At 35.0% G+C, this 26875-nt stretch overlaps 2 protein-coding genes across 4 annotated transcripts in view; one reads left to right on the top strand and one right to left on the bottom strand.

The window, feature by feature from the left end:
- Hpse2 (heparanase 2 (inactive)) overlaps positions 1–26875 on the top strand; it is a 799708-nt gene that overhangs the window by 48711 nt on the left and 724122 nt on the right. For all 3 annotated transcript variants that reach the window (XM_047552318.1, XM_047552316.1, XM_047552317.1), the window contains exon 3: positions 26366–26527. In XM_047552318.1, coding sequence (XP_047408274.1) covers positions 26366–26527 — 162 coding nt within the window. The remainder of the gene's footprint in view (positions 1–26365; positions 26528–26875) is intronic.
- Positions 17863–18778, bottom strand: LOC124984802 (PRKR-interacting protein 1-like). Its single transcript, XM_047552858.1, has 2 exons — positions 18358–18778; positions 17863–17930 (listed from the first exon to the last, which is right to left on the bottom strand). The coding sequence occupies exons 1-2, from the start codon at positions 18776–18778 to the stop codon at positions 17863–17865; spliced, it is 489 nt and encodes a 162-aa protein (XP_047408814.1).

Below are 26875 nucleotides of genomic sequence, written 5' to 3'. Positions count from 1 at the left end.
CTAAGTAACTATTTTGTCTGGATATTGTAAGGCTAAAGAAGAATGAACTTATACAAAAATATTGTAGTATAGTTGGTAAATTTATTTTTTGGGAAGTATGGATTAGGAATTCTGAAATTATTTTCCACATATACAGCTGTTGAATAAATAAACAAATATAGTTCATAAGAACTAGGTTTCTCAGTTCTGGAAAAAGAAATTACAAATAAGCTAATGGTAATACTTAGATGTTAGTGATGAATTGGAGTTGGAAGCATTATGTTATTTTTTTCTTTTAAAAGAAAAAATACATTGATTCAGGCATAGCAATGAGTATATGTTGTTCCTAGATCTTGTTTTCTAAATACCATTCTCCAGTAAAGGAAACCAGGTCTCCTTAGACAAGTGGATGATTGTAGAATTGACTGAGAAAATACAAGATAAATCTGAGACATTTGTGGTGCCAGAAAGTGCTTTAAAAATTAAAATGAAGACCAGGCATGGTGGTGCATGGCTATAATTCCAGCTACTTGGAAGGTAGAGGCAGGAAGATTGCAAGTTTAAGGTCAGCCTTAGTGACTTAGTGAGACTCTGTCTAAAATAAGATAAAAAAAAGTGACTAGATCTGAGATGCACCTTAGTTGTCAAGTGCCTCCGGATTCAATCCCCAGTGAATTAAAAAGAGAGAGAGAGAGAGAGAGAGAGAGAGAGAGAGAGAGAGAGAGAGAGAGAGAGAGAGAGAGAGGTTAAAAGGTCACAGAAACCAATCTGAAAGAACTCCCAGTAGCTAAAGCTGGAACGATAATGTAGATATATAAGCATACTACTTGCAGGATTCAGGATGGTGGTTATCTTTCTGAGAATGTGGAGAGAGGAAGGAAGGCAGACTGTCATTGCAGAGGTAAGTGGAGTAGGGAGGGGGCTTAGCTTAGCAGTAGAACTGTTTGCTTAGCATGCATGAGGCCCTGTGTTTGATCCCCAGTTCTGCAAAACAAAACAAACAAATAAAAAAAAAATGAAAACAAAAGAACAAAACTAGAGAGGTAAGCAGAAAACTTCAAATATTTCTGAACTATTTTATTTCTTTACACAAACCCAAAGCAGACATGGCCAAATGTTTGTAAAGATATAACTGAGTATGAGGGTATATGCATGTGTTGGGCATTCTTTGTACATTTCTCTGTTTGGAATATTCTGTAATTCAAACTATGTAAAAATGATTTTTTTCTAAAGATGTTATGATGAATGTCTCAGGGATTCACTGATCTGGATTTATGGCTCCTGTGCTGTACTCTCTTAATAATCCAGATATGAGGTAGATAGTAATAATTGGAAATGAAAGGAAGGAGACAATATTTAGAGTAATTTTGAAACCAAAGTACATAAACTTAGTGACCTAAAGAGAAAGAGAAAAGACAGAAATGATAAGGAATCAGAGACTGGGAGACCAGGGAAATTAAAAAACAAAGCAACTAGAAGGAGGAGAAGGGTAAATAATGAGGACTTGAGTGTGGGCCTGCAGGAGCTCTGCCGAGGCTCTTCCAGAGATCTGTGAATCTCTCAGTGGTCTGAGGCTTCCTGAGGATCTTCTGTATCCTGCCGCTGTCAGAGTGGCTTCATTGAAGTCTAGAGAGAATGGAGTGGCTTTAGCTTCAGCCTCTGTCAGTTTGTGTGAGGGCAGTCTACACATTTTTCTCAAGCCTGCATCTCATTCTCCTGGATCCAGTACTGCAATAGCAGCATAAAAAATTATTTCTCTAAGTGACCATACCTAATTTCATATAATCTGCTGAGAAAACATAATGTGCACTGTGTAACAATGGCATTGTGGTTCCAAGGTTGTAAGGTGATTTACATTTTATTTTATTTTTTTGAGGCAGTGTCTTGTTGTGTTGCTGTGGCTAGTCTTGAACTTCTGGACTCAAGCAGTCCTACCTCAACCTCCTAAGTAACTGAGACTACAGATGCATTCCACCATGCCTGACTTATTTTATTTTATTTTCTCCCAGGACTGGGGATTGAACCCAGGAGTGCTTTACTATTGTGCTACATCCCCAGCCCTTTTTGTGTTTTATTTTGAGACAGGATCTCGCGAAATTGCTGAGACTGACCTTCAATGTGTGATCATCTTACCTCAACTTCTGGAATAACAGGGATTCCAGGCATGTACCATTGTGCTGGGTTGCAGTTTGTTTTAATTTTTGAAAAATCATGTAGTTCTGTTTTCTTTGTTATTTAAATTTTAAAAAAAGTTATGGTAAAATGAACGTAGTGAAATTTACCATCTCAACCCTTTTTAGGTTCAGTGTTATTAAATAGAGTCATAACATTGTACAATCAGAACATCACCCATCTCCAGAATTATGTTTATCTTACAAAACTGAAACTCTGTACCCAATAACACTAACATTTCTATGCCCCACTCCCAGCCCCTGGCAACTACCATTTTACTTTCTCTATATAAATTTGACTACTCTAGGAACCTCAAATAAGTAGAATCACAGGGTTTTTTTTTTTTGTGATTATATTATTTAACTTAGCATAATATTCTCAGTGTCATTCATTCATACTGAAGCATGTGTTAGAATGTCCTTTCATTTAAGTCTGAATAATGTTCTATTGAATATATATGCCATGTTTGGTTTATCCATTTTTTTGTTGTTGAAGGACACTTGGGTAGTTTCTGTCTTTTGATTATTGTGAATAGTATATTATTTTCATTTTTGTTTTAACAGCTTTTTTTGAGTTACAACAAAATACCATAAAGTTCACCCATCTTAAGTGTATAATTGAATTGTTTCCATGAAACATATATAGTTTTACAATCATCACAATTCAATTTTATAACATTCTTATGCCTGTTTGTAATCAACTCTTGGTCCTGTTCTAATCATAGGAAACTTTTGATATGGTTCTGTCTTTAATGATTTGCCTTTTCTAGAAATTTTACATAAATGGATTCATATAATAGTTTGTGTTTGGCTTCTTTTACTTGATCTAATGTTGAGGTTATCCCAGTCTAGAATTTGTCAATACTTTGTTTCTTTTTATTGCTGAATATTATCCATTTTGTGGATTTGCCACTTTTGTTTATTCACTAACCAGTTTATGGACATTTGAGTTGTTTCCAGTTTGGAGGATAATGCACAATGCCATTATGAACATTCATGTACAAGTCTTCATGTGGATATATTTTATTTCTCTTGGGTAGGTTCCTAGGAGTGAATTTATTGAATTGTACAGTAAGTCTGTTAGTTTTTGTAAGAAACTGCCAGAGTGATTTCCAAACTGGTTGTAGTATGTAAAGGCTTTTACCTCTCAACACCCTTGACAACCCTGGTATTGTCAGAATTTTGGATGATAGGCATTGTAGTGACTCTGTAGTAGTACCTCATTGTGGTTTTAATTTGCATTTTTCTTGTGATTAATGATGATACCAATCTTTTCACGTGTTTATTAACCATTTGCATATTTTCTTTCATAAATGTCTATTCAGGTCTTTTACCCCATTTTAATTGTTGTCTTTTTATTAAATTGTAAAACTTTATATACCCTTATATTTATCACATATATGATTTTCAAATATTTTCTCTCAGTGGTTTGTCTTTTCCCTTTATTAATGATATCCTTTTTCATTTTAATAATATATTTTATTTAACCAAATGGTTCTAAAATATTATCATTTTAACATGTAAGGAATATAAAAATTATTAATTATATATTTTGCATTCTTTTTCATGTGAAATCTATATTCAGAATGTATTTTTAAACTTGCAGCATATTTTAATTCAAGTTTTAAATTTGCAGCAGAAAAACTTGATCTGTATTTATATTTCACACAATATATAGTTGAAAAAGTTGTTTCAAACCCAATCAGTAAATGGGCAAAAGAACTAAACATACACTTCCCAAAGAAGAAACTGAATGGCCAACAAATATAGGAAAAAATGTTCAATATTTTTATAACAATTAGAATTCAGAACTCTTCAACTACAAAGAAAGTAACCCTCTCCTATCTGCATTTTGAAAATTCATGTAAATGGGAGCATATTGTATATAATTTGTGAAATTATTCTTTTCTCATGGTTTTGATAATTTGTGATTTCTTTCTTTTTCATTTTAAATGCTCAAGATTTTTTAATTATATTGACCTTTTCAAGCAAAAGTAAAATTTCGTCGATTTTTTTTTCCTATATTTTGTTTTGTTTCACTGATTTCCAATCTGATCTTTATTATTTTCTTTCTTTGCTCATTGTGTTTCTTTGCTCACAGTTTTCTATTAATAAGTAGGAACTTAGCTTATTAGTTGATTAGATTTTCTTATTGATTGCTCAGGATAACATTTCATCCTCTCATAGTCAAACTTTGGCTAAGATTAACGTAATTTTTATGAATTATAGAAATTTTGTTCCAGTATAGCTCTCTTCTGTTCCTCCTATTGTGTTAACTTTTTTGGGTATATTCCATCTGTATATAACTACAGCATAATTTATTCATAATGCAATATCTTCTGATATTTTAAAGAAACTGAGAGTATAAAAGAGAAATGCTCTTTTGTTTTTGCCCACATGTTTACCATTTCTAGTGTATTTCATTTCTTCCTGTGTACTCAAGTTATTACCTGGTGTCATTCCCTTTCAGCCTAAAAAACTTCTTTCTTTATTTCTTGTATTATAGGTCTGCTGGCAACAAATTCTATCAGTCTTTTTAATATATGAATTATTTTATTTTGCCTTTCATTTTAAAATGATAGTCTTGCTAGATATAGGATTGTTGGTTATCAGAATTTTTTTCTTTAAACACTTTGAACGTGTCATTCTACTACTTTCTGGCCTTCATTGTTTCATATTAGAATTCAGCTGTCAATTGTATTCCTGGTCCCTTTTGTGTTTGTTTCCTCTCTGCTTTTAAGATTTACCTTTTCTCTTGGTCTTTCAACAGTTTTGATATAAAGTCCTGGTGTGACTCTCTTTGTGATGAATCTACTTGGGGTTTGTTTTACCTCTTGGATCTGTGGATTAATAAACTTCATCAAATTTGGGATATTTTTGGTTATTATTTCTTTAAATGGTGATTCACTGTCTTCTCTGGGACTTCATATGTGTGTGTGTGTGTATGTGTGTGTGTGTGTGTTCCCAGAAAGAGAGGACAAAGAGAGTTATATAAAGAAATAACCTACATACACACAACCTAATGTATGTGTACACACATATATATGTATAACAATTTATACACAACCTAATGTACATGTCATATATATAAATTAGACCATAGCATATTAGTTGATTAGGTCAATCACTGATTTGATTATATATGATTATTTGGTTATACATATTGATTATATATGATGTATACAATAGATTGCTTTATATCGTTCCATTCTCTGAGGCTCTGTTAATTTTTACTTTGATCTTTTTTTCTCTGTGCTTTTCAGGTTAGGTCATTTCAGTTCATCTATCTTTGTCTATCTTCAAGTTCTCTGACTCTTTTTAAAACATTTGTTCTTTTTAGATATACATGAGAGTAGAGTATATTTTGGCATATTACACATACATGGAGTACAACTTATTCTAATTAGGATCCCATTCTTGAGGTTGTATATGATATGGAGTTTCACTGGTTGTGTATTCATATGTTAACATAGAAAAGTTATGTCCAATTCATTCTACTATCTTTCCTATTTCCATTCCCCTCCCTTCCCTACATTCCCTTTTGTATAATCCAATGAACTTCTGTTCTTCCCTCCCCCACCCTTATGTGTGTTAGTATCCATGTGCCAGAGAGACAGTTGGCCTTATGGTTTTTGGAATTGGCTTATTTTATTTAGCATATTCTCCAGTTCCATCCATTTACCAGCAAATGCAATAATTTCATTTTTCTTTATGGTCAAGTAATATTCCATTGTATATATATTCCACATTTTCTTTATCCATTCATCTGCTAAAGAGCACTTAGGTTGGTTCCATAGCTTAGCTGTTGTGAATTGGCCTACTGTAAACATGGATGTGGCTACATCACTGTAGTATGCTGATTTTAAGTTCTTTAGATATATACTTTTTTAATATATTTTTTGACTGATCACATTTCTTCTTCTGTGAAGTACCTATTCAGTTCCTTTGCCCATTTATTTATTGGTTTATTTGTTTTTTGGGTGTTAAGTTTTTTGAGTATCCTGGAGATTAATGCTCTATCTGGGGTACAGGTGGCAAAGATTTTCTCCCATTCTATAGTCTTCTCTCTTTGCTTTCTTGTTTCCTTTGCTGTGAAGAAGCATTTTAGTTTGATACAATCCCATTTATTGATTCTTGATCTTACTTCTTGTGCTTTAGGAGTCTTGTTGAGGAATTAAATTCCTAAGCCAATATGATGGAGAGCTGGGCCTACAATTTCTTCTAGTAGGTGCAGGGTCTCAGGTCTGATGCCTAGGTCCACTTTGAGTTGAACTTTGTGCAGGGTGAGAGATAGGGGTTTATTTTCATTCTACTACAGATGGATTTCCAGTTTTCCCAGCACCATTTGTTGAAGAGGCTATCTTTTCTCCAATATGTTTATGGCACTTTTGTCTAGTATGAGATAACTATTTATGTGGGTATGTCTCTTTGTATTCTTTTCTGTTCCTTTGGTCTTCATGTCTGTTTTGGTGCCAATACCATGTCATTTTTGTTACTGTAGCTCTATAGCAAAATTTAAGATCTGGTATGTGATACCTTTCTCACTAAGGGTTGCTTTGGGTATTCTGGTTCTTTAATTTTCACAAATGAATTTCATGACTGTTTTTTCTATTTCTATGAAGAACATCATTGGAACCTTAATAAGTATTGCATTAAGTCTGTATAGCACTTTTGGTAGAATGGCCATTTTGATATTAACTAACAAAGGGCATGGGAACTCTTTCCATTTTTCTAAGGTCTTCTTCAATTTCTTTCCTTCCTGTTCTGTAGTTTTCATTGCAGAGGTCCTTCACATCTTTTATTAGACTGATTCTCAAGTATTTTAATTTTTTTGAGGGTATTGTGCGTGGGACAGTTTTCCTGATTTCTCTTTCAACTGATTTGTCATTGGTTTATAGGAACATCATTGATTTATGGTTGTAAATTTTATATCCTGCTACCTTGCTGAATTTGTTTATGAATTCTAGAAACTTCCTGGTGGAGATTTTTGGGTCTTGTAAGTGTAGAATCATGTCATTGACAAATAGGGATAGTTTAAGCTTTTTTCTATTCTTATCCATTTAATTTCTTTCTTTCTTTCTTTCTTTCTTTCTTTCTTTCTTTCTTTCTTTCTTTCTTTCTTTCTTTTTTCTTTTTTTGTCTAATTGCTGTGGCTAGAGTTTCAAGGATTATGTTGAATAGAAGTGGTGAAAGAGGGCATCCCTCTCTTGTTCCAGTTTTTAGAGGGAATGCTTTCAGTTTTTCTCCATATAGAATGATGTTGATTTTCCTATGTTGAACCAACCTTACATCCCTAGAATGAACCACACTGGATCATGGTGCATTGTCTTTTTAATGTTTTGCATGCAATATTTCAGTATTTTATTAAGAATTTTTGCATCTATGTTCACCAGGGCTATTGGTCTGAAGTTTTCTTTCCCTGTCTTTGTGTGGTTTTGGTATCAGGGTGATACTAGCTTCATAAAATGAGTTTGGGAGGGTTCCCTCCTTTTCTGTTTCATGGAATAATTTGAGGAGGATTGATGTTAGTTCTTCTTTGAAGATCTGGTAGAACTTGGCTGAGAATTCATCTGGTCCTGGGCTTTTCTTTGTTGGTAGGTTTTTGATGGTGTCTTCAACTTTGTTGCTTGAAGTTAACCTGCTTAAATTTTCTATGTTGTCCTGATTCAGTTTGCATAGGTCATATATCTCTAGATATTTGCCTATGTCTTCAAGATTTTCTCTTTTATTGGAGTATGGATTTTCAAAGTAGTTTCTAATTATCATCTGTGTCAGTAGTGTCCATGATGATATTGCCTTTTTCATCATGAATTTTAGTAATTTGAGTTTTTTCTCTCTTTTTCTCCATTAACTTGGCTAAGGGTTTATCAATTTTATTTTATTCAAGAACCAACTTTTTGTTTCATTGATGTTTTTTGAATTTTTTATTTCATTAATTTGAGCTCTGATGTAATTATTTCCTGTCTTCTACCAATTTTGGTGTTGATTTCTTCTTTTTTGGGGGCTTTGAGATGTAAAGTTAGGTTATTTATCTATTGACTTTTTATTCTTTTAATGAGTAAGTTCAATGCAAAGAACTTTCCTGTTAGAATTTCGGTACATCACTATTCTTGCTTACCTCAGAGTATTTTTTTTAAATTTCATCCTTGATTTCTTCAGCTACCCATTGGTCATTCAGTAGCATATTATTTAGTAACCAGGTGTTAGGGTAGCTTCTATTTTTTTATTTTATCATTGATTTCTAATGTTATTCCCTTATGATCTGATAGAATGCAAGGTATTATATCTATTTTTTTGTATTTTCTAAATGTTGCTTTGTGGCCTAAGATATGGTCTATTTTATTTATATATTTAAAAAATATAAGTTTTTTAACTTTTATTTTATTTATTTATATGTGGTGCTGAGAATTGAACCCTGTGCCTTACACATGTCAGGCAAGTGCTCTATCACTGAGCTACAACCCCAGCTCAGATATAGTCTATTTTAGAGAATTATTTTTGTGCTGCTGAGAAGAAAGTACATTCAGTCATTGATGGATGAAATATTCTATATAAGTCTTTTCAAAGTCCAGATTATTAATTGTACTTTTTAGTTCTATACCTTTTTTATTTAGTTTTTGTTTGGAAGATCTATCCAGTGATGAGAGAGGTATATTAAATTCACCTAGTATTATTGTATTGTGATCTGTTTGCTTCTTGAAAATGTGAAGGGTTTTTTATTTTTTTATGTATGTGTATGCTCCATGTTTGGGGCATAAGCATTTAAGGTTGTTATGTCTTATTGATGTATAATTCCCTTAAACAGTATGAAATGTCCTTCTTTGTGTCTTCTAATTAGCTTTGACTTGAAGTTCACTGTATCTGAGATGAGGATAGAAAACCCCTGCTTTTTTATGAGATCTGTGTAAATGACATGTTTTTCTCATCATTTTACCTTCAGTTTGTGGATGACTTTGCCTATGAGGTGAATCTCTTGGAGACAGCATATTGTTGGGTCTTGTTTTTAAATACAATCTGCCAGTTTGTGTCTTCTGATTTTAATGAGTTTAGGCCATTTACATTCAATGTTATTATTGAGAAATGATTTTTATTTCCTGTCATTTTGATTTATTTCTGGGTTTTAATTTGAATTAGTTTTCCCTTTGACTGACTGTTCTTCTAGTATAGTTTCTCCCTTTTCTGTGTTTTCAGTTTGATTTTTCTGTTTCTTCTTCATGAAATGGTTTATTGAGTATGTTTTGTAGAGCAGGCTTTCTAGTTGTAAATTCTTTTGAGTTTTATTATGGAAGATGTTTTTTCATTGTCAATTCTGAAGCTTGATTTTTCAGGGTATAGTGTTCTTGGTTGGCATCCATTTTCTTTCAGAGCGTGATATTATTCCAAGACTTCCTAGCTTTGAGGGTCTGGGTTGAGAAATTGGCTGAGATCTGGATTGGTTTCCATCTAAATGTGACCTGTCATTTTTCTCTGGTAGTCTTTAAAATTTTATTCTTATTTTTTATATTAAACATTTTCATAGTAATGTGCCTTGATGTGGGTTGTTGTAATTTTGTATATTTGGGGTCCTCTGTGCTTCCTATATTTGATTTTCCACTTCATTATTAAGGTTTGGGAAATTTTCAGATATTATTTCTTTGAAAAGATTTTGTATTTCTTTGGTTTCTATCCCTGAGCCTTAATCTATACCAATAAATCTTGAATTTGGTCTTCTCATGTTATCCCATATTTCTTGGAAGTTCTGTTCATGGTCTCTTTCATCTTTTCTCTATGGTAAACTTCATTTTCTTTTCTTATCTTTTGTGGACACAATATCTTTATTTTATTTATTCTTTAATGTGGTGCTGAGAATCGAACCCAGTGCCTTGCACATGCTAGGTGAGTACTGTACCTTAAGCAACAACACCAGCCCTCAACTTCATTTTCAAGATTATATATTTTGTCATCCTTGCCTGAAAGTCTGTCCAAGTTGTCTAGTCTGCTGGTGATGCTTTGCAGTATATTTTTAATTTTGTTTATTCATTCCTTCATTTTGAGGATTTATGCTTGATTTTTTTCAGAATTTCTATTTCAGCTTCCTATATTTTCTCCCTTTCATCATTTTTTACCTTGTAGGTCAATTTAACAATGAACATTCTAAACTCCTTCTCTGACATTTCTTCCACTATTGTGTCAATAGATTCTGTTAGTGAAGTATTTTGGTTTGTTTGGAGTGTTTTATGCCCTTGCTTTTTCATATTGTTTGTGTGTCTAACCATCTAACAGTTGGTTTTAAGGCAGTAGACTTTCTACCCTGTGTACTTATAGCATCCCTGAAGGTTTGCAGTATTTCACAATTTAGGATGATAATAGTTAATAACAACAACCAGTACAAACAGTTTACAGCATTAAACCAAATGGTTCTTGCTATGACATCTACAATGTTGATTGTCATAATAATCAGAAATGATATGATAAGTTATTGCCCGTTTTTGGTCTCCCGAGGACTGTTTCCAAGCTCTGAGCTCACTCCATGCATTCAGATTCTCCCTGCTGCTGGTCCTGTACACTGCCAGGTTCAAGGAAGTCAGGTAGAGCTGACTTTCTTTAGCCTTTCTTATCTCTATTACCCCCAGACAAAATGATCTCTGTGCCAGAAATTCTTGTGCCATAGAGTCTCCTGATTTGATAGACTCAGTTTAGATCTCACAGTTGGTGTCTGCTGAATTCGTGTATTGGACTCAGCACTGAACGCATGTATCTAAGTCCCTGGTCTGAGTTGGCAACGCTGTTGCATGGAGGTACCAAAATGTTTCCAGCTTGGGCTCCTATGCACAGCAGGCTGACCTGGGTGACTTTCTTGCACAGTTTAATGAGCCAGATAGCCTCTGGGTTGACCCAGGGCAGGCTGCCCCTTTGATCCTGGGATTTCCCACTCTAACAATTTCCCAGAACTTTTCAGTCTTTTCTAACCTTACGTTTTAATTTTCTCCACTCCCACCAAGAGCTCAGCTCCAATTCTATTCCTTGTCCTTGCCTGAGGTACCTAAAATTTCCCATTCTTCCAGGCTCTCTGTCCAATATTGAGTATCAGTGGAATGCTTTTTTCACTCACCTCACAGAGAAGTAGTTTTCTTGTTGAGTCCCAAGTCACAGAGCTATGAGAAAAGTCACTTCCTGCTGATCTGTCAACTTGTCCAAAATCTCTCTTAACTCTTTTTCTTGCCATCTCAAATTTGCTTCTCAGCCCATCTGGTGCATTTTTTATTTCAGTTATTCTACTTTTCAACTATAGAATATCCATTTGATTCTTTTAAAAAGTTTATATTTTTAAATTTTGGTTTCCTATGTATTGACTCATTAAAAAATCTTTTCCTTTAGTTAGTTAAGCATGGTTTATTTTAGTTTTTTTTAAAAACATATTTATAATATCTTCTTTGAAGTCTTAGTCTGCTGGATTCACGTAGAATTAGTTCTGTTAAATGCATCTTTCTTAAGCATGGGTCACCCTCATGACTGTTAAAATTTTTTTTGGCATGGATTGTAATATTTTAACTGAACATGTTGAATATGTCATAGGCAATCCATTGTCTTTTTTTTTTTTTAAATCTCTATGGGTATTGGTCATTTTTTAGTGCCTTATTTGGATTCAACACGTCTTTCCTGTGTTTTCTTTATGGTTTTAGAATTGTAAGACTGAATAAGAGTTGTAAACTGTATTCTTTACACATATTTTAAAAATTCTTAATTTCACTTTTAAGTTTGGCTTCCTGTGGTTTGCCTGTGAGTCTACCAGTGAGTCTACCAATAGTTTAGTGATCAACCAATGATTGTTCATAGGTTCTATTTCAAACAGTTTAAGCCTGTAAGGCTTCTACTCTCTACCAATGAATTTCTGTGTGGTCAACATACTCAGTTTTACAGGAAATTTTATGTCTTCTTCAGTTTTTACCTTACTCCTGACCTCTTGGTTTTCCTGTTTGTATAAAATCTTTCAGTTAGTCAGTTATATGTGAAAAAGTTATATCAGGTCTCTCCAATGTGCACATAGACTTCTAGTCAGCCAAGGTTGTGTGGAAAATTTATATGGCTTCTTTACATTTCAGAATGTCCCTATTAAAATGTTTGGCAGGCCTGCCAGTCTGTTGATTGCCCCAACTAGAACTGTATCCTTAGGTTTGCACAAGTGTGGAATACTAACTATGGTATAATTCATGGAAAGATTTATGGAAGAAATAATAAAGGACAAAAATATAAACACTTTCATACTTTATGATCAGAAGTAATTATAGACAATAACTTGATTCTAGGACATCAGCTTTGGTACAAGATGCTCTCTTCCTTGTTGTCTCTCTCTGGGTTTATGTCCAGTCTTTTGGCATCCTTGAATTATATATCAGGGTAAGATCATAGGGGGAGATGGAGAAAGGAGTATGGATAACTTTATATTTGGACCAAAATGTGGAACTACTTTGATTACAACAAATAATATCAGCAAAAGGGGAGAACTGGTAGGGTGAACTAGTAGAGGTCTAGTGATAATCCTAGCAATCAGCTTTCCAGTTTGATAGACCAGGAAAAGAACTGAGGCACAGTTTTAAATGTTGAGCTTATAGTTTTGTTTCTATTTGGTAAATTGGTTAAATTCACACATAGGTCTTCTGACTTCAAGTCTTTATTCTTTATGTTGTATCTGGTAAAGAACACACAAAAAGCATACATTTTCATGGAGCCATAAAATCCTTGTTAAATGTGACCTAAAAGAATAATCATATGCTCCAACAACTTTTTGATAATCTAATTATAGTAATCTAGTATTATTAACAACAACTTAAGTATGTTTTTGGTACTACGATGTTTACTGCAAAAAGTCATTTAGATTTTTTCAAAGCAGGAGAGGCATTGAGAGCTAGTATGTCATACAACTGGACTTCAGACTATCTGAATTCAAAACCTTACCTTTAACTATCTTGCTATATTGCCTCACAGATAGTATCTAACCCTGTACCTGGCAGGTACTTATTTATTTATTTATGGCACTGGGGATTGAACCCAGGGGCACTTCACCCCTGAGTTACACTCCCAGCCCCTTTCATTTTTTATTTTGAGCCAGGGTCTTGCTAAGTTGCTTAGGCCCTTGCTAAGTTGCTGAGGCTGGTTTTGACCTTGTGATCTTTCTGCCACAGACTCCTGAGTTGCTGGGAATACAGGCGTGTGCCACCTCTCCTGGCCCTGGGAGGTTTTAATGCCTGTTGTGGAATCATTTAATCATACTTGTGTCATCTAATCTCTGCTTGAATATCTCTGTGGATGGGAAACTCACCTCATTCTCAAGTAGCCCTTTTCCTTATCTGATTGCTTCTGTTATAAGGTTTTCTCATATGGAAATATAGAGCCTGTTTCTTCTTTTGCTATTCCTATATGTTGAATTTTCTGGAGATACACTTGATTGATTATCTCTTCTGAATGCAACAAGTTGTCTTTTTTACCCCTTGACCAGGATCAACACTTGGTTTTTCTGCTATTTTAAAAATCAAACTTATTTCCCATATTTGTAATTTTCTTTCCATGCAATTGAGATAATCGTTCTTCTTCTGAGACTATAAAACTGGAGATAGATATAATGCCAAAGGTAGAATTCTAATAACAAAAATAATAGCAATCCTTTACTGGGTTCTTAACATGTGGCATGATTAGTGCAAAGTCCTTTTGTGTGTCTATAGTAACTTGAAGAACCTGAGGCTTAGAGAAGTGCTTTCATCTGCCATTTCTACAACTAATAAGTGACCACAAGGCATGAATTTAAGAAGGTTCTGCTTGCAATTGAAACTCTTCACTATGCTGCAGTTTGCTGACATTGAATGCAGTACAACTATGTTGCCTCTGGTATTCTGGGTGTTCTAGTTCCATTAATTTATACTAAGATTGCATTAATCATTTTGGTGACAGTATCATAACACTGACATATTAAGCTTGTATACAGCTAAATCCTACAGATCTTAATAAGATTCTAAATATATGAGCTTCTGTTTTTTCTGACCTTCCCACCTTATCTTAGGTACTCAATTTTCAATATGAACATAGGACTTTTTTCCCATATTTTTTATTGGTGCATTGCAGTTGTACATAATAGTGGACTTTGTTGTTATATGTTTGTACATGCACACAATATAATAATATAATTTGGCCAGTATCATTCCCCAGTATTTTCCTTTTCCCTCTCTTTTCCTTTCTCTATTTCTTATATCTACTCTACTAATTTCCTTTTGATTGTCATGAGATTACCCCTAACTTTCTTTTCCTTTTTTCTCTCAGGCTTCCATATATAAGAGAAGACATACAACCCTTGACTTTCTGAGTCTGACTTATTTCGTTTAACATAGTGGTCTCTATTTCACTCATTTTCCTGCAAATGACATAATGTCCTTTATGACTGAATAAAACTGTATTGTGTATATATATATACACACCACGTTTTCTTTATCCATTAACCAATTTATGGACACAGGCTGATTCCATAGCTTGGTTATTGTGACTTGTGTTGCTATAAATATGGGTATGCATGTATCCTATTGTATGATGACCTTAATTTTAAAGGATAAAGACCAAGGAGTAAGTAGTATAGCTGGGTCATATAGTAGTTCTACTCATAGTTTTTGGAAGAACCTCCATAGTGATTTCCATAGTGGTTATACTAATTTACAATCCCACCAACAGTGTAAAAGTGGTTCTTTTTCTCCATATCCTCTCCAGCATTTATTATTATTCATATTCTTGATGGCTGCCATTCTGGCTAGGATAAGATAAAATCTCAGTATAGTTTTGATTTGCATTTCCCTAGTGGCTAATGATGTACTGAATTTTGTGGAAGACTTTCTCTTTATTTATTGAATAACTATGTGATTTTTATCCTTAATTCTATTTATGAGATTAATTACATTTATTGATTTGCATATGTTAAACTATCCTTGCATTCTTAGGATAAAATCAACTTGGTTGTCATGTAAATTTTCTTATATGTTGTTGGATATGATTTGTTAATATTTTATTAAGGATTTTTACATCCAACTTCTTCAGGGATATTGGTCTTGTAGTTTTCTTTCATTGATGTGTCCTTATCTGGTTTTGGTATTAGTGTGGTATTGGCTTCAGAGGATGAATTTGGAAGTGTTCCATCTCTTTCTATTTCATGGAATAATTTGAGGAGCATTGGTATTAGTTCTTCTTTGAAGAGCTGGTAGAATTCAGCTGAGAATCCATCTGGCCCTAAGCTTTTCTTTTTTTCAGAAAGAAAAATTATTACTGCTTCTATGTCAGTGCTAGTTATTGGTCTGTCTAGTTTTCTATGTCCTCTTGATTCCATTTTGATAGATCAGATGTGTCTAAATGTATCTATTTCTACTAGGTTTTCCAATTTATTGGAGTATAAGTTTTCAAAATGGTCCTCAATGATATTTTAGATGTATGTGATGTCTGTGGTGATTTCTTCATTTTTATCTCTAATATTGTTAATTTTAACCATCTCTTTTTCATTTTGTTAGTTTGACTAAGGGCTTATCAATTTGATTTTTTTTCAAAGAACCAACTCTTCGTTTCATTGATCCTTTGTGTTTTTTAAATTCTCAATTTCATTGACTTTGTTTCTGATCTTAATTATTTCCTTCCTTCTACTGGTTTTGAAATTTGTTTTTGTTTTTCAAGGGTCTTGAGATGCATCATTAAGCTGTTTATTTGGGATCTGATTTTCTTATGTAGGCACTCATAGCTATAAACTTTCCTCTTAGAACTGTCTTCATAGTGTCCCAAAGATTCTGTTATATTGTATCAATATTCTCATTTGATTTTAAGAATTTTAAAGTTTCTCCCCGATTTCTTCTTCAAAGTGTGTTGTTCAATATTCACGTGTTTATATAGTTTCTCTAGGGTTTTCTTGAAGTTGATTTCTAATTTCATTCCATTTTGATTAGATAAGATGCAAGGAATTACATCAGTTTTTTTTAATTGCTAAAAATTGCTTTATGGCCTAAAATATGGTCTATTTTGGATAACGTTCCATGAGCAGCTGAGAAAGTATATTTAACTGTTGTTGGATGAAATATTCTATAGATGTCTGTTTAGTTCATCTGATTTATAATTTTTTTAGTTCTTAAGAGTCTACTAAATTTATTCCTGGATGACCTATCTATTGGTGAGAAAGATGTGTTACAATTATTATACTGTGGTCTGAGTTTTTAATTTGAGTACTATCTGTTTTATGTTACTAGGTTCACCAACATGTGGGGCCTAAATATTTACTATCAATATATCTTCTTGTTGGATTTTTCCCTTTGCCAGTATGAAATTACCATTTTTTTTCTCTTCTGATTGATTTTGACTTGAAGTCTGATTTTTAGGATATGCTAGTAGCTATTCCTGTTTGTTTGGGGGCTTCTTTTACTTAATATATTGATTTTCATCCTTTCATTTTCAGTCTGTGTCAGTTTTGCCTGTAAGGGAGTGTCTTGCAAACAACATATTGTTGGGTCTTATTTTTTAACTCATTCTGCCAGTCTTTGTCTTTTAATTGGAGAGTTGAGACCATTTCAGTTTTATTAAAGAGAGATGTTTATTAAATCCTCCAATTTTTTTGAACTAATTGACATTTATACAACATTCCACCCCAAAACTGAACAGCAGAATATATTCTTATCAAGTACACATGGAATGCTCAGCAAGAGAGAGCACACGTTGGGACCATAAAACAAGTCAATGTGTTTCAAAAGCCTGGCATCACTTGGCGCACATTTTCTGACCACAATGGACAGATCCTGCTCTGGTCCTGTGTTTGGTGCCCTCTCAGGAGTAGGCATTCCTATGGGCATATTCTCTTGTAATGTGAACATCCAGGATATCGCAGTGACATTTCGTGGCCCTATCCTCTTAGCTCTTCTTAGCTGTGACAATTTCTCAGAGCTTCCTTGTTTTAAATGACTTGAACGGTGCTGAGAAGCACTGGCTGAGGGTTTTGTACAGTATCCTCTATGGGATTTTAATAATATTTTCCTCTGATTAGACTGGGGTACATTTGATGTACTTTAATTTATTGCTGTCACTCCATTTTGAGGCTTAGGTTGTTGCATTGGGGACAGTAAGAAGCCCTTTCAAATTAACTCCTATACTTTTTTTTTAACTTTTAAAGAAAAGAGATTTCTTTTGGCCCTTGATTCTGCAGGTGCAGGTCCAGAGACTTGATCTGGTGACATTCTTCTTGCTGGCAGAGTCCCAAGGTGTCACAGATCATCACATAGCAAGAGAAGGGGACTTGAGTCCTGTGTCTTTTTCAAAGGACTTCTATCATCTTTCATACTGCCTGATTTCTGGCCTGATTAGATTGTCTGAGCTCATCTGCCACATTTCTTGCCTCAAACCCAGGCCCATTCATGTTTCTATAGATAGATCTCATTCCTTTTTTTTTTCCCCTTCTTTTCTTGGTGCTGGAGATTGAACCCAGTGGCACTCAACCACTGAACCACATCCCCAGCCCTTTTTTACATTATATTTTATTTAGAGACAGGGTCTTACTGAATTGCTTACAGCCTCACAAAGTTACTGAAGCTAGCTTTGAACTGGCAATCCTCCTGCCTCAGCCTCCTGAACCGCTGGGGTTACAGATGTGCCCACTGCACCTGGAAGCCCTCATTCCTTTTAGTGGAGAATGGTGCTTAGAGACCATAGTTAGTCATCAGGAATGCTCTTGTTACTGGGTTGCTGTTAGACCTTCTTTTTGATTCTTCTGCTCAAGTTTCATCTTCTTTTCCAGTAATTCTGACACCGTCCAGCGGAGTCAATTTGGTGCGCGAGACAAATGAATAGCGAGGCTCTTGTATTCGGCACTGTTTATTGTAGATTCAGGAAACCTGGGAACTGGAACCTCGAACCTGGAACCCCGGCACTCGAGGAGAGCTGGCTTATATCCCCTCCAGGAGTTGAAGGGTAGGGCTGACGCCAATTATGCGAAGGTTAGGCGAGGAGCCAGCTGCCCAATCATGGTAAAGGTCAAAATGAGCAGGCACTGATCAGGAGCACTTGAGAACACATGTGCATGCATTGTATGCGTGGACTTAATTGAATACGGCCAATGACAAATCACCTGAGTGTGCTTATGTTAATTAACCTCCTCATTGCCGATGTGACCAAAACAACTTCTGGCTGACTGCCAGGCACCATCTTGGCGTAGTCCGCATGGCATAGCCCCCAACAAATTCCTTCTCTTTTAATTTCTGGCACTTTTTCTGATGCTTTGCAGTCTGCTTCTCTGCAGCAATTTTATTCTTTTCCAGTCTTTTCTGAAACTCTGCATCCAGTTTCTTCTCAACCATGGCAACCATGTAGTTCTGTCGCTGGTACTCTCTGCGGCACAGATGATTGTACACGTGGAACTTTCCACTGCCAGCCCCAGCACTTGAACCCATTACATCTTGGACAAATTCTGGGGGAGGTCGAGGTGCCCATTTACTCATTTTCCCCAGAATTGGAACTGCTTTATCTGGGTTCTTCATGAGCCACTCCAGCTTAAGCTTCTGCTCCTCTGCCGCATTTTTGGGGATAATGAGCACCTGCAGTTCTTTCTTGGGCCTTGGCGGTCGCACAGATGAGGCGGCTGAACTTGCCATGGCACCTCTCCCACTCCCCCGGCCAGCAAAGACCAAATCCTCCAATTTTGATTTATTTTTAATAATTAATTTAGTCTTGTTTCTCATTTGCATCACTACGCTTCAGATAAGATTTGTCCCAAGCTCTTGGGTTTTTAAAAATTTCTTCTGTGTGAAGTATTTCTTTAAAGTATTTTCTCTAATGCCATCTTAGTAGACATTAATTCTTTTAGTTTCTGTTTATCTGGAAGGGTTTGTTTTATTTCCTCTTTGATTCTGAAGAATACCTTTTCTGGATATTGCAATCTTGGTTGACAGTTATTTTCTTTCAGGATTTAGACCATATCATTTTAAGCCCTCCTGTATTTTAGAGTTTGTGCTAAGAAAATGTAAGTTATTCTGATTAGCTTGCCTCTTAATGTGGCCTATTGTTTTTCTCTTGAGGTCTTTACAGTTCTCTCCTTGTTCTATACATTAGTAATTTTGATTATAATGTATCTTGGAGAGATTCTTTTTTGCTATTGTTTATTTCTGAATAAACTTAATGACTCCTGTATCAGGATGTCCATCTTATTCTAAGGGTTTGGAAAATTTTGTTATTATTTCCCTGAAGGATTTGTCTATTCGATTAGTCTGCATCCCACAATCCTCTTCAATTCCAATGATTCTTAAATTTGGTGTCTTAATGTTGTACTGGAGTTCTTGTATTTTATGGTCATGGTTCCTTATTTTCTTTTCTTTAACACTTGTCTGAATGTTCAGGATCTTCCATTTTGTCTTCCAGCTCTGAGGTTCTGTCTTCATCCTGGTCTACTCTACTACAGAGACTTAAAAAAAAATTTTTTTTTTAGTTGTAGATGAACACAATACATTATTTATTTATTCATTTATTAATTTATTTTTATATGGTGCTGAGGATTGAATCCGGTGCCTCACACATGTAGGCAAGCCCTCTACCACTGTGCTACAACTACAGCTCCTACAGAGACTTTTTACTGAACATTTCATTTGATATGTGTCTTGGATTTCTAAGAGTTCTATTTGGTTCTTTTTAAATTCCCTTTCTCCTTATTGAATTTCTCATTCATATCCTGTACTAACTTCTTTAATTCACTCAGATATTTTTCTGTTTCTCTTAGACTTCATTGATCATTTTTACAATGATTCTTTTGAATTATTTATCTGATATTTCATCCACTTTAATATATTTGAAGTCAGTAACTGGTGGATTATGAACTTTAGGAGGCATCATGTTACCTCATTTTTTCCATATTTCTTATATTCTTATGTTGGGTTTTATGCATCTGTTGGGTTGGACTTCTCTTCTACTCATATATGTGGGCTTTTTTAGGGCACAACCTTCTCTTGCCAAGGTATCGTATAGTGTTATAGATTGAGAACACCTTGTAGGTGTGTTATACATGGATATTGTGTTAATTTTTTTCTGTTTTTGATGTAGGAGTGGATATCCATGAGTGGAACCTGAGATCCCAACCCTAGCCATTTATACTTGGATCCTGTCATTAATTTGGGCTTTCATATTTTCTATTCTTTGTATTCAGTATTGCTGAAATTTGAGTATGGTTAATTTGTGTTTGGAGCAAGGCATACTCTCTTTTGGTTGTGTCTAGTTCAGTGGCAGAGTCTCTACCTTGTGAACTTGTAGTGTCCCTAGAGATTCCAAGCACCTCACAGAAAATAGGGAAACAAAGAATATCAACAACTGAATAAAACAACATACAGCATGAAAATAAATGGTGCCTACTATGACATCTACATCACTACCACAAAAACTGGAATGGTGGGGACAACAATTGCCAACAGCAAATAAATAAATAAAATTAAAATAAACATAAAACAAAAAAAAAACCTCCCTAAAAGAAAACCCCCAAATAACTGGGAGCTAGATGTGGCATTAAAGTGAATGGCAGATGTTGACTGTGTCATCCACAGTGGAATGATTACAGTGATATGAATGGTGGGGGCAGGAATTATATAAACCAAAGATTCTAGAAGATGGTAAAAATACAGTTCATTAAGAGAAGAAGTAAATTTGATAGGAAGGTAGAAGAACATTTAGAATATTCAAAATCTGAACAAAGATAATGCACCAGAGATGTGGCAAGTGATGGTTATAAAAGAGGAAGGAAAAATAGGAAAAACAAAATAAAGGGAGAGAGAATGAAAGAGTTGGGCTCTTAGCAGTAGAAGAAAGGAGAGAAAGAGAAACAAGAGAAACAAACAAACAGAAGCCAAGCCAAACCAAAATAAATAAAACCAAACCTCTAACCCTTAAGACAAGGAAAAAAATAATAACTGTTGTAAAAAAAAGAAAGAAACAAACAAATAGTTATATTTATATGTATCTATGAACCATTCAGCACAGCAAGAACATACACATACACACACTCCAAAAAGAAAAGAAAAGGAAAAAAGATTCTTAATGAAAAATGAAAAAATAGTCTCCATCAAGGTGGTCAAAACATCAATGAGAATAGATGGTCACTGTCTGTGCCCAACAGTGTTTTCCATTTCTGGGGTATTTAGATGAGAGGCCGGAGGGGGTAGGGGGAGGGGGAGGGAGAGGGAAAGAAAACACAGAAGGGCTGGTGGTTGTTAAGCCCTTTCTCTGTTGTTAAGCCCTTTCTCTGTTTGTGTTGCTCACTGAGCTGCCAGTTGGAATAGCCCAAAACTGAAGGTGGTTGAAATAATTTTCAGGTTCCCTCTCACCAGTATAAAGTAATATGGAATGGGAATTACTGTGGATTGAAGTTTTTTCTGCAGAGATGAGATGCATGCACTCCATATGGGGTTGTTGCAGAATTCTCTGAGGGGAGTTCTGGAGCCTGGGGCTTAGGTCTGATCTGGCCTTAGGGACTTGGTTGGTTGGTATTTGCTCTGGAGAGGTTAGAGCAACACATTCCTAGGGACAGGCAGGTTCTGATCTTTGCTGGGAGTCTGGATCTAAGGGACCTTGCAAGAATTCTCCTTGAGGGGCTGGAGAGTCAATCCTTCACATACTCTGCTGCCCATGAATGCAGCCTTCCCAGACTTAGTCCCTAAGTGGATTCACACCCACCTCTTCATTTTCCCTACTCTCTTTAGCTCATCAAATGAATTGCCAAATATTGAGGGAAAACAAGTTTTTCATTTTTCTAACTTAAATCCCCCTGGGTTCTCTGTGCCTTTTTCACTCATGTTTTCCCAGGTACACCCTAGGCCACATGGTATATGCTTGCTGGGAGAGCATGGCAATGTTTGCTACGACCTTCCAGGTTCCTGTAGTAGCAGGCTGCAGTGTGGCCTCCTCAAGATGGCTCCTGCCTCAGCTCTTTGCTTGCCAGTTGAGAAACAGAAAGGGCTTTTCAGTCACCTGTTTGACATGCAGCTTCTGGATCAGCTAAATTCTGGCTGCTTTTCTGATGTACAGGTTTTTCCATACCAAATCTGTCCATTGTGTTTCTCTCCCTGTGTTATCCCTTCCCTCTGTGGTGAACTAGCACCACTGCTGCTGTCTTAGCCACTGTTGTAATGGGCTTAGCTCCAGAAACTCTTCTTTAGTGTTCACTCAGTGCACCTGAATTTCTGAGTCTCTAGGACACTCAGACTATCCAGTATTGAATTTTAGTGAAATCCCTATTTCATCAACTTTTCTGAGAAACAGTATTCCTGTCGTTTGAATTTGAAGTCATGGAGCAACTGGAAATGCAGCCTTCTTCTAATCCGCCATCTTGAATCTGTAAATGCAGGAGTTTGTATTTAGGTCTTCACCTTCCGTTTTGAGGATTTCATCCCAAGGTTCAAGGTTGCCCAAATAATTTCGAATTTTGAATTTTTCATCTATGATTTTAACTCTTCCTTCAGATATATGGCTATGTACATCTTTGATAAATATCCTTGCTTTGTTTTTAAGTAGTCATTGGTACAATTTCGAACAAGTAAGGTTGTATAAAGAATCTATACAGTATATTCATTTTCTTCCTAAATGTTTTTTTTTATTGTAAACAAATGGGATACATGTTGTTTCTCTGTTTGTACATGGAGTAAAGGCATACCATTTGTGTAATCATAAATTTACATAGGGTAATGCTGGTTGATTCATTCTGTTAATTTTTCCCTTCCCCCCACCCCTCCCATCCCTCTTTTCCCTCTATACAGTCCTTCCTTCCCCCATTCTTGTCCCCCTCCCTAACCCTAACTCTAACCCTAACACTAACCCCTCCCACGCCCCATTATGTGTCATCATCCACTTATCAGTGAGATCATTCTTCCTTTGGTTTTTTGAGATTGGCTTATCTCACTTAGCATGATATTCTCCAATTTCATCCATTTGCCTGCAAATGCCATAATTTTATCATTCTTTATGACTGAGTAATATTCCATTGTGTATATATATATGCCACAGTTTCTTTATCCATTCATCAACTCCTAAATATTTTTGAAAGGTACTGTTCTAAGATCTAGAATATATCTTTGGCCATTTCAGTAATTTTCTTTTCTTAATATTAATAATATGATAATGTGGGTACTTTATTTCAAGACTGGTTAGAATGATGATAACATCAGTTGCAATTGTTACTTCCTGTGTGCTCAAGCGATACGTTTATTAACTAGGAAATAGAGTTGAGTAGTTGTTTTTCCCTTCTACTTAGGTTTCTATCAGAAGGCATCAGGATAACTGGTATTATCTTTCACCCTTTATAGTATGTTTTAGTGCAAGTTTTATACCTTTTCTAAAAAATCATCATATACATTTCTTTCCAGATAATCTGTTATGCTTTTATAATAATATAATTCATCTTTTCATTTTAGCACCTCACTTTTATTATTTACTATAATTCCAATATTAAGTTCATGAACTATTAAAATAGGAGTAATTTCTTTTTTCCAATTTTTTTGTTGTTGCATTATAATTTTACACAATAGTGAGATTTATTATGCCATATTCATGCATGCACATAACATAATTTGATCAGTCTCATTCTTCAGTGCCTTCCCTTTCCCTCTTCTTCTTCCTCCCCTGATCTGCTTCCTCTAATCTACTGATCTCTTATTATTGTTGTTATTTTAATTTGTGCATTATAATCACATATAATCATATATATGATTCATTGTGATATGTTTATGCATAGTTATAGCATAATTTGGTAGATTTCATTTCCCAGTACTTCTCCATGCCCTTCCCTCTTCCCTCCCTCTTGTTCCCCTTCCTCTACTCTATTGGTCTTCAGAAAGGAGTTACTTCTAAAAAAGCACTGGATTTTGAAAATTCCTAGATTTGGTTACTGACCAGACTGTATGAATTTGAGCAAGTTTCTTAAGTTTTGTGGATCTGTTTCTTCATATATAAAATAGGGATGTTATTATTACATGTGCAGAATTACACAAGCAGGTTAGTATTTAAAAAGCAGGTAACTGACTATGAGTGGCTTATATAAATAGTGTTTGCCTCATATAAAAAGAGACCAAGAGGTGAATAGTCTAGTTAATATAGATATTAGAGACTTTAGGCTCTTTTTAAAAAAAAAAAAAAAAAAAAATATATATATATATATATATATATATATATATATATTCCATGGTGCTTGAGGTGAGGCAGAACATCATGGCAGAAGAGTGTGATGGAGAAAAGCAGCTCAGAACATGATCAAGAAGCAGAAAGAGGGTTTTGTTTAACAAAATACATACTCCAAATATATACAAAATACATACATACATACAGTACAAAATATATACTCCAAATGCATGCCTCCAGATACCCGCCTCCTCCAAACCACCCTATGTGCCTATAGATTCCACTTAGTTAATCCCTGTTAGGAGATTAATTCACTGATTGGATTAAGTCTCTCATAACTAAACCTTCTTGCATTGTTTACACATGAACTTTTGGGGGACAGCTCACATCAAAACATAGCAACATCCTTAGCATATAGTCTTTTGGGTTGTAGCTTCTTGACTCATGGCCACAGAATGGCTAGTATAACCCTGTTCCTCGTGTCTGTGTTTCATTTGTAAAGAATAGGAAGAACTAAAAGGACTAAAGACTAAAAAGGAAAAACTGATTTTCTCTTAGTGAGACTCTGATTTTTAATTTGGCAAGGGAGGTTCCTTTTTAAGATGTCTTTCTCTAACTCACAGGCCAGAAGCATGTAGCATAGGAACACTATTTCAAGGAAAACTAGGAGATTGTATACTGTACTTTTCAGTGTCTAGACTAGAGAAAGGCAAGGAAGAAGGGATTGTGTTTACGGTTTGGGTCAGACAATCAACAATGTCTGTCACATACTTTCATAGTATCTTTGGAAGAATTCCATGAGACAATTCAATTAAAAAGTTTTATTCCTTTTGCCTTCTATTGGGTATTAATAAAAACTAGAGTGTATTAGTGATAACCATTTTTACATTTGACAAGTCTTTGTGTGCCACACATTCTAACTCTGTTACAGATTTGTAATTATATTTGGACCTTTCTTAAAGGATTCTAAAAAGCACTACTTGTCTAGAAAAATATTTATGCACCTATCTTATTTTATCTTAGGGGTTGCTGAGCATCACTTGAACCAACTCTTTCCAATTGGTTCTCTTAACATGGACACTAGTTTTTTTTAACCTTCCAAAGACAGTGTCAATGATAGCAGAGTATCAATAATTTTTTTTTAGCTCTTTCTCCTATAGTTAGCAATGCAAAACTTGGAATTTTCTAGAGTTATCATCCAGATTACTGCTGACAATATCATTTGTTCCTATGAAAATCAGTTGAATTATGTTTTAATTTATAAAAAATGAACAAATAACTTCCAGACAAGAGGGTATATAGAATGTTTGCTGCTATTTGGGAAACATTGTATATATTTCTTTTTGAGAAAGTCTATTTTCTGGGGAGTATATTTGTTTTTAGTGAAAAAAATCATAGTGAAACATAATAAGCAGTTTGTCACTATTGGGAAAATAATGGGGGAAAGGCAGATCTCTAAAGTGACTCTAGACCTTCTTTTGCTCACTTCAGTGACCCACAAAATCTTTCTGGATTGAAAGAGTAACTGTGAAGTAAGAATAAAGCTATTTTTACAGAGGTGCATGAAAAATAACTGGAGAAACCCTGATCAGGTAACCCATTGAATGGTAGCCCTGACTTGGACTAAGTTGTCTGACTGAGAGATGAGTTTGAATGTACATGCTGGAGTTATCACCTGGTGCTATAGCATGAGGTGCAGGAAATGACCTTCATAGTCACTAGTATTCAAAGTTATATTATTATTTCCCCATGAAAAAATGGGAAAGGATATTAAGAAAAGGCCCCTGGAGATAAATAAGTCCTGGAGGTGAGCTAAGAGGGAGAATGTCTGAGTAGACTCTTCAATGAGGTCAGAGAGCTAAGAAACAGAAATCTCCAAAGAATTTGGAAATAACCAGAGGAACTTTCAGGATGTGTCACAGAGTTGAAAACCCTGCAGGTTTAATACTTCTCCATTTCTTGAGTTTGATGAAAACACTTGTAGCTTATAAATTGGGTCATTTAGTGTGAAGTAAGACTTTGACGTGTGTATGTTTTTTGGTTTTGTTTTAGATTTTGCTTTTGCTACCAGCTTTCTTTCTTTCTTTTTGTAGACATTGTTCGAAGTGATGTTGCCTTGGATAAACAGAAAGGTTGCAAAATTGCTCAGCACCCTGATATCATGCTGGAGCTCCAGAGAGAGAAGGCAGCTCAGATGCATCTAGTTCTTCTAAAGGAGCAATTCTCCAATACTTACAGTAATCTCATATTAACAGGTAAGGCTACTGGAATCAGCTGGAATCTTAGATCATTATATATTGACAACCTCCATCAGTTAGCAAGTTGTTGCTTGGGGGACACTAGTGTGGAATTCAGATGAGCCCACATCTGTCTCCACCCACTATATCACATTTTTAATTGTGGTTACTCTTGTCTTTCTAAAACAAATAGTTCTTGTAGTTTTCAGATGTATTTTGGCTTGAAGTTTTGGACAATTCAGCGTGTGTTTTCTCAAAAGACAGAACCAATGACAACCTTGAAGCCTTATAAAAATATGACTTTCTAGATGTGTGCCAGTAGATTTGAGAGAATTACTAAATTTGGTGTCTTTTAAGAAGCAGTTA

Source organism: Sciurus carolinensis, chromosome 5 (assembly GCF_902686445.1).
Source record: "Sciurus carolinensis chromosome 5, mSciCar1.2, whole genome shotgun sequence".
Taxonomy (NCBI): Eukaryota; Metazoa; Chordata; class Mammalia; order Rodentia; family Sciuridae; genus Sciurus; species Sciurus carolinensis.
The sequence above is the reverse complement of the archived record's forward strand: the minus strand, read 5'-3'. Positions and strand labels throughout refer to the sequence as shown.

Excerpts from the sequence above, each read along its gene's own strand:
- LOC124984802 (XM_047552858.1), bottom strand. The coding sequence starts at position 18,778 with ATGGCAAGTTCAGCCGCCTCATCTGTGCGACCGCCAAGGCCCAAGAAA. Across the intron at positions 17,931-18,357 it reads AGAGAAGGAATTTGTTGGGG|AATTACTGGAAAAGAAGATG; the intron begins GCTATGCCATGC and ends GGACGGTGTCAG.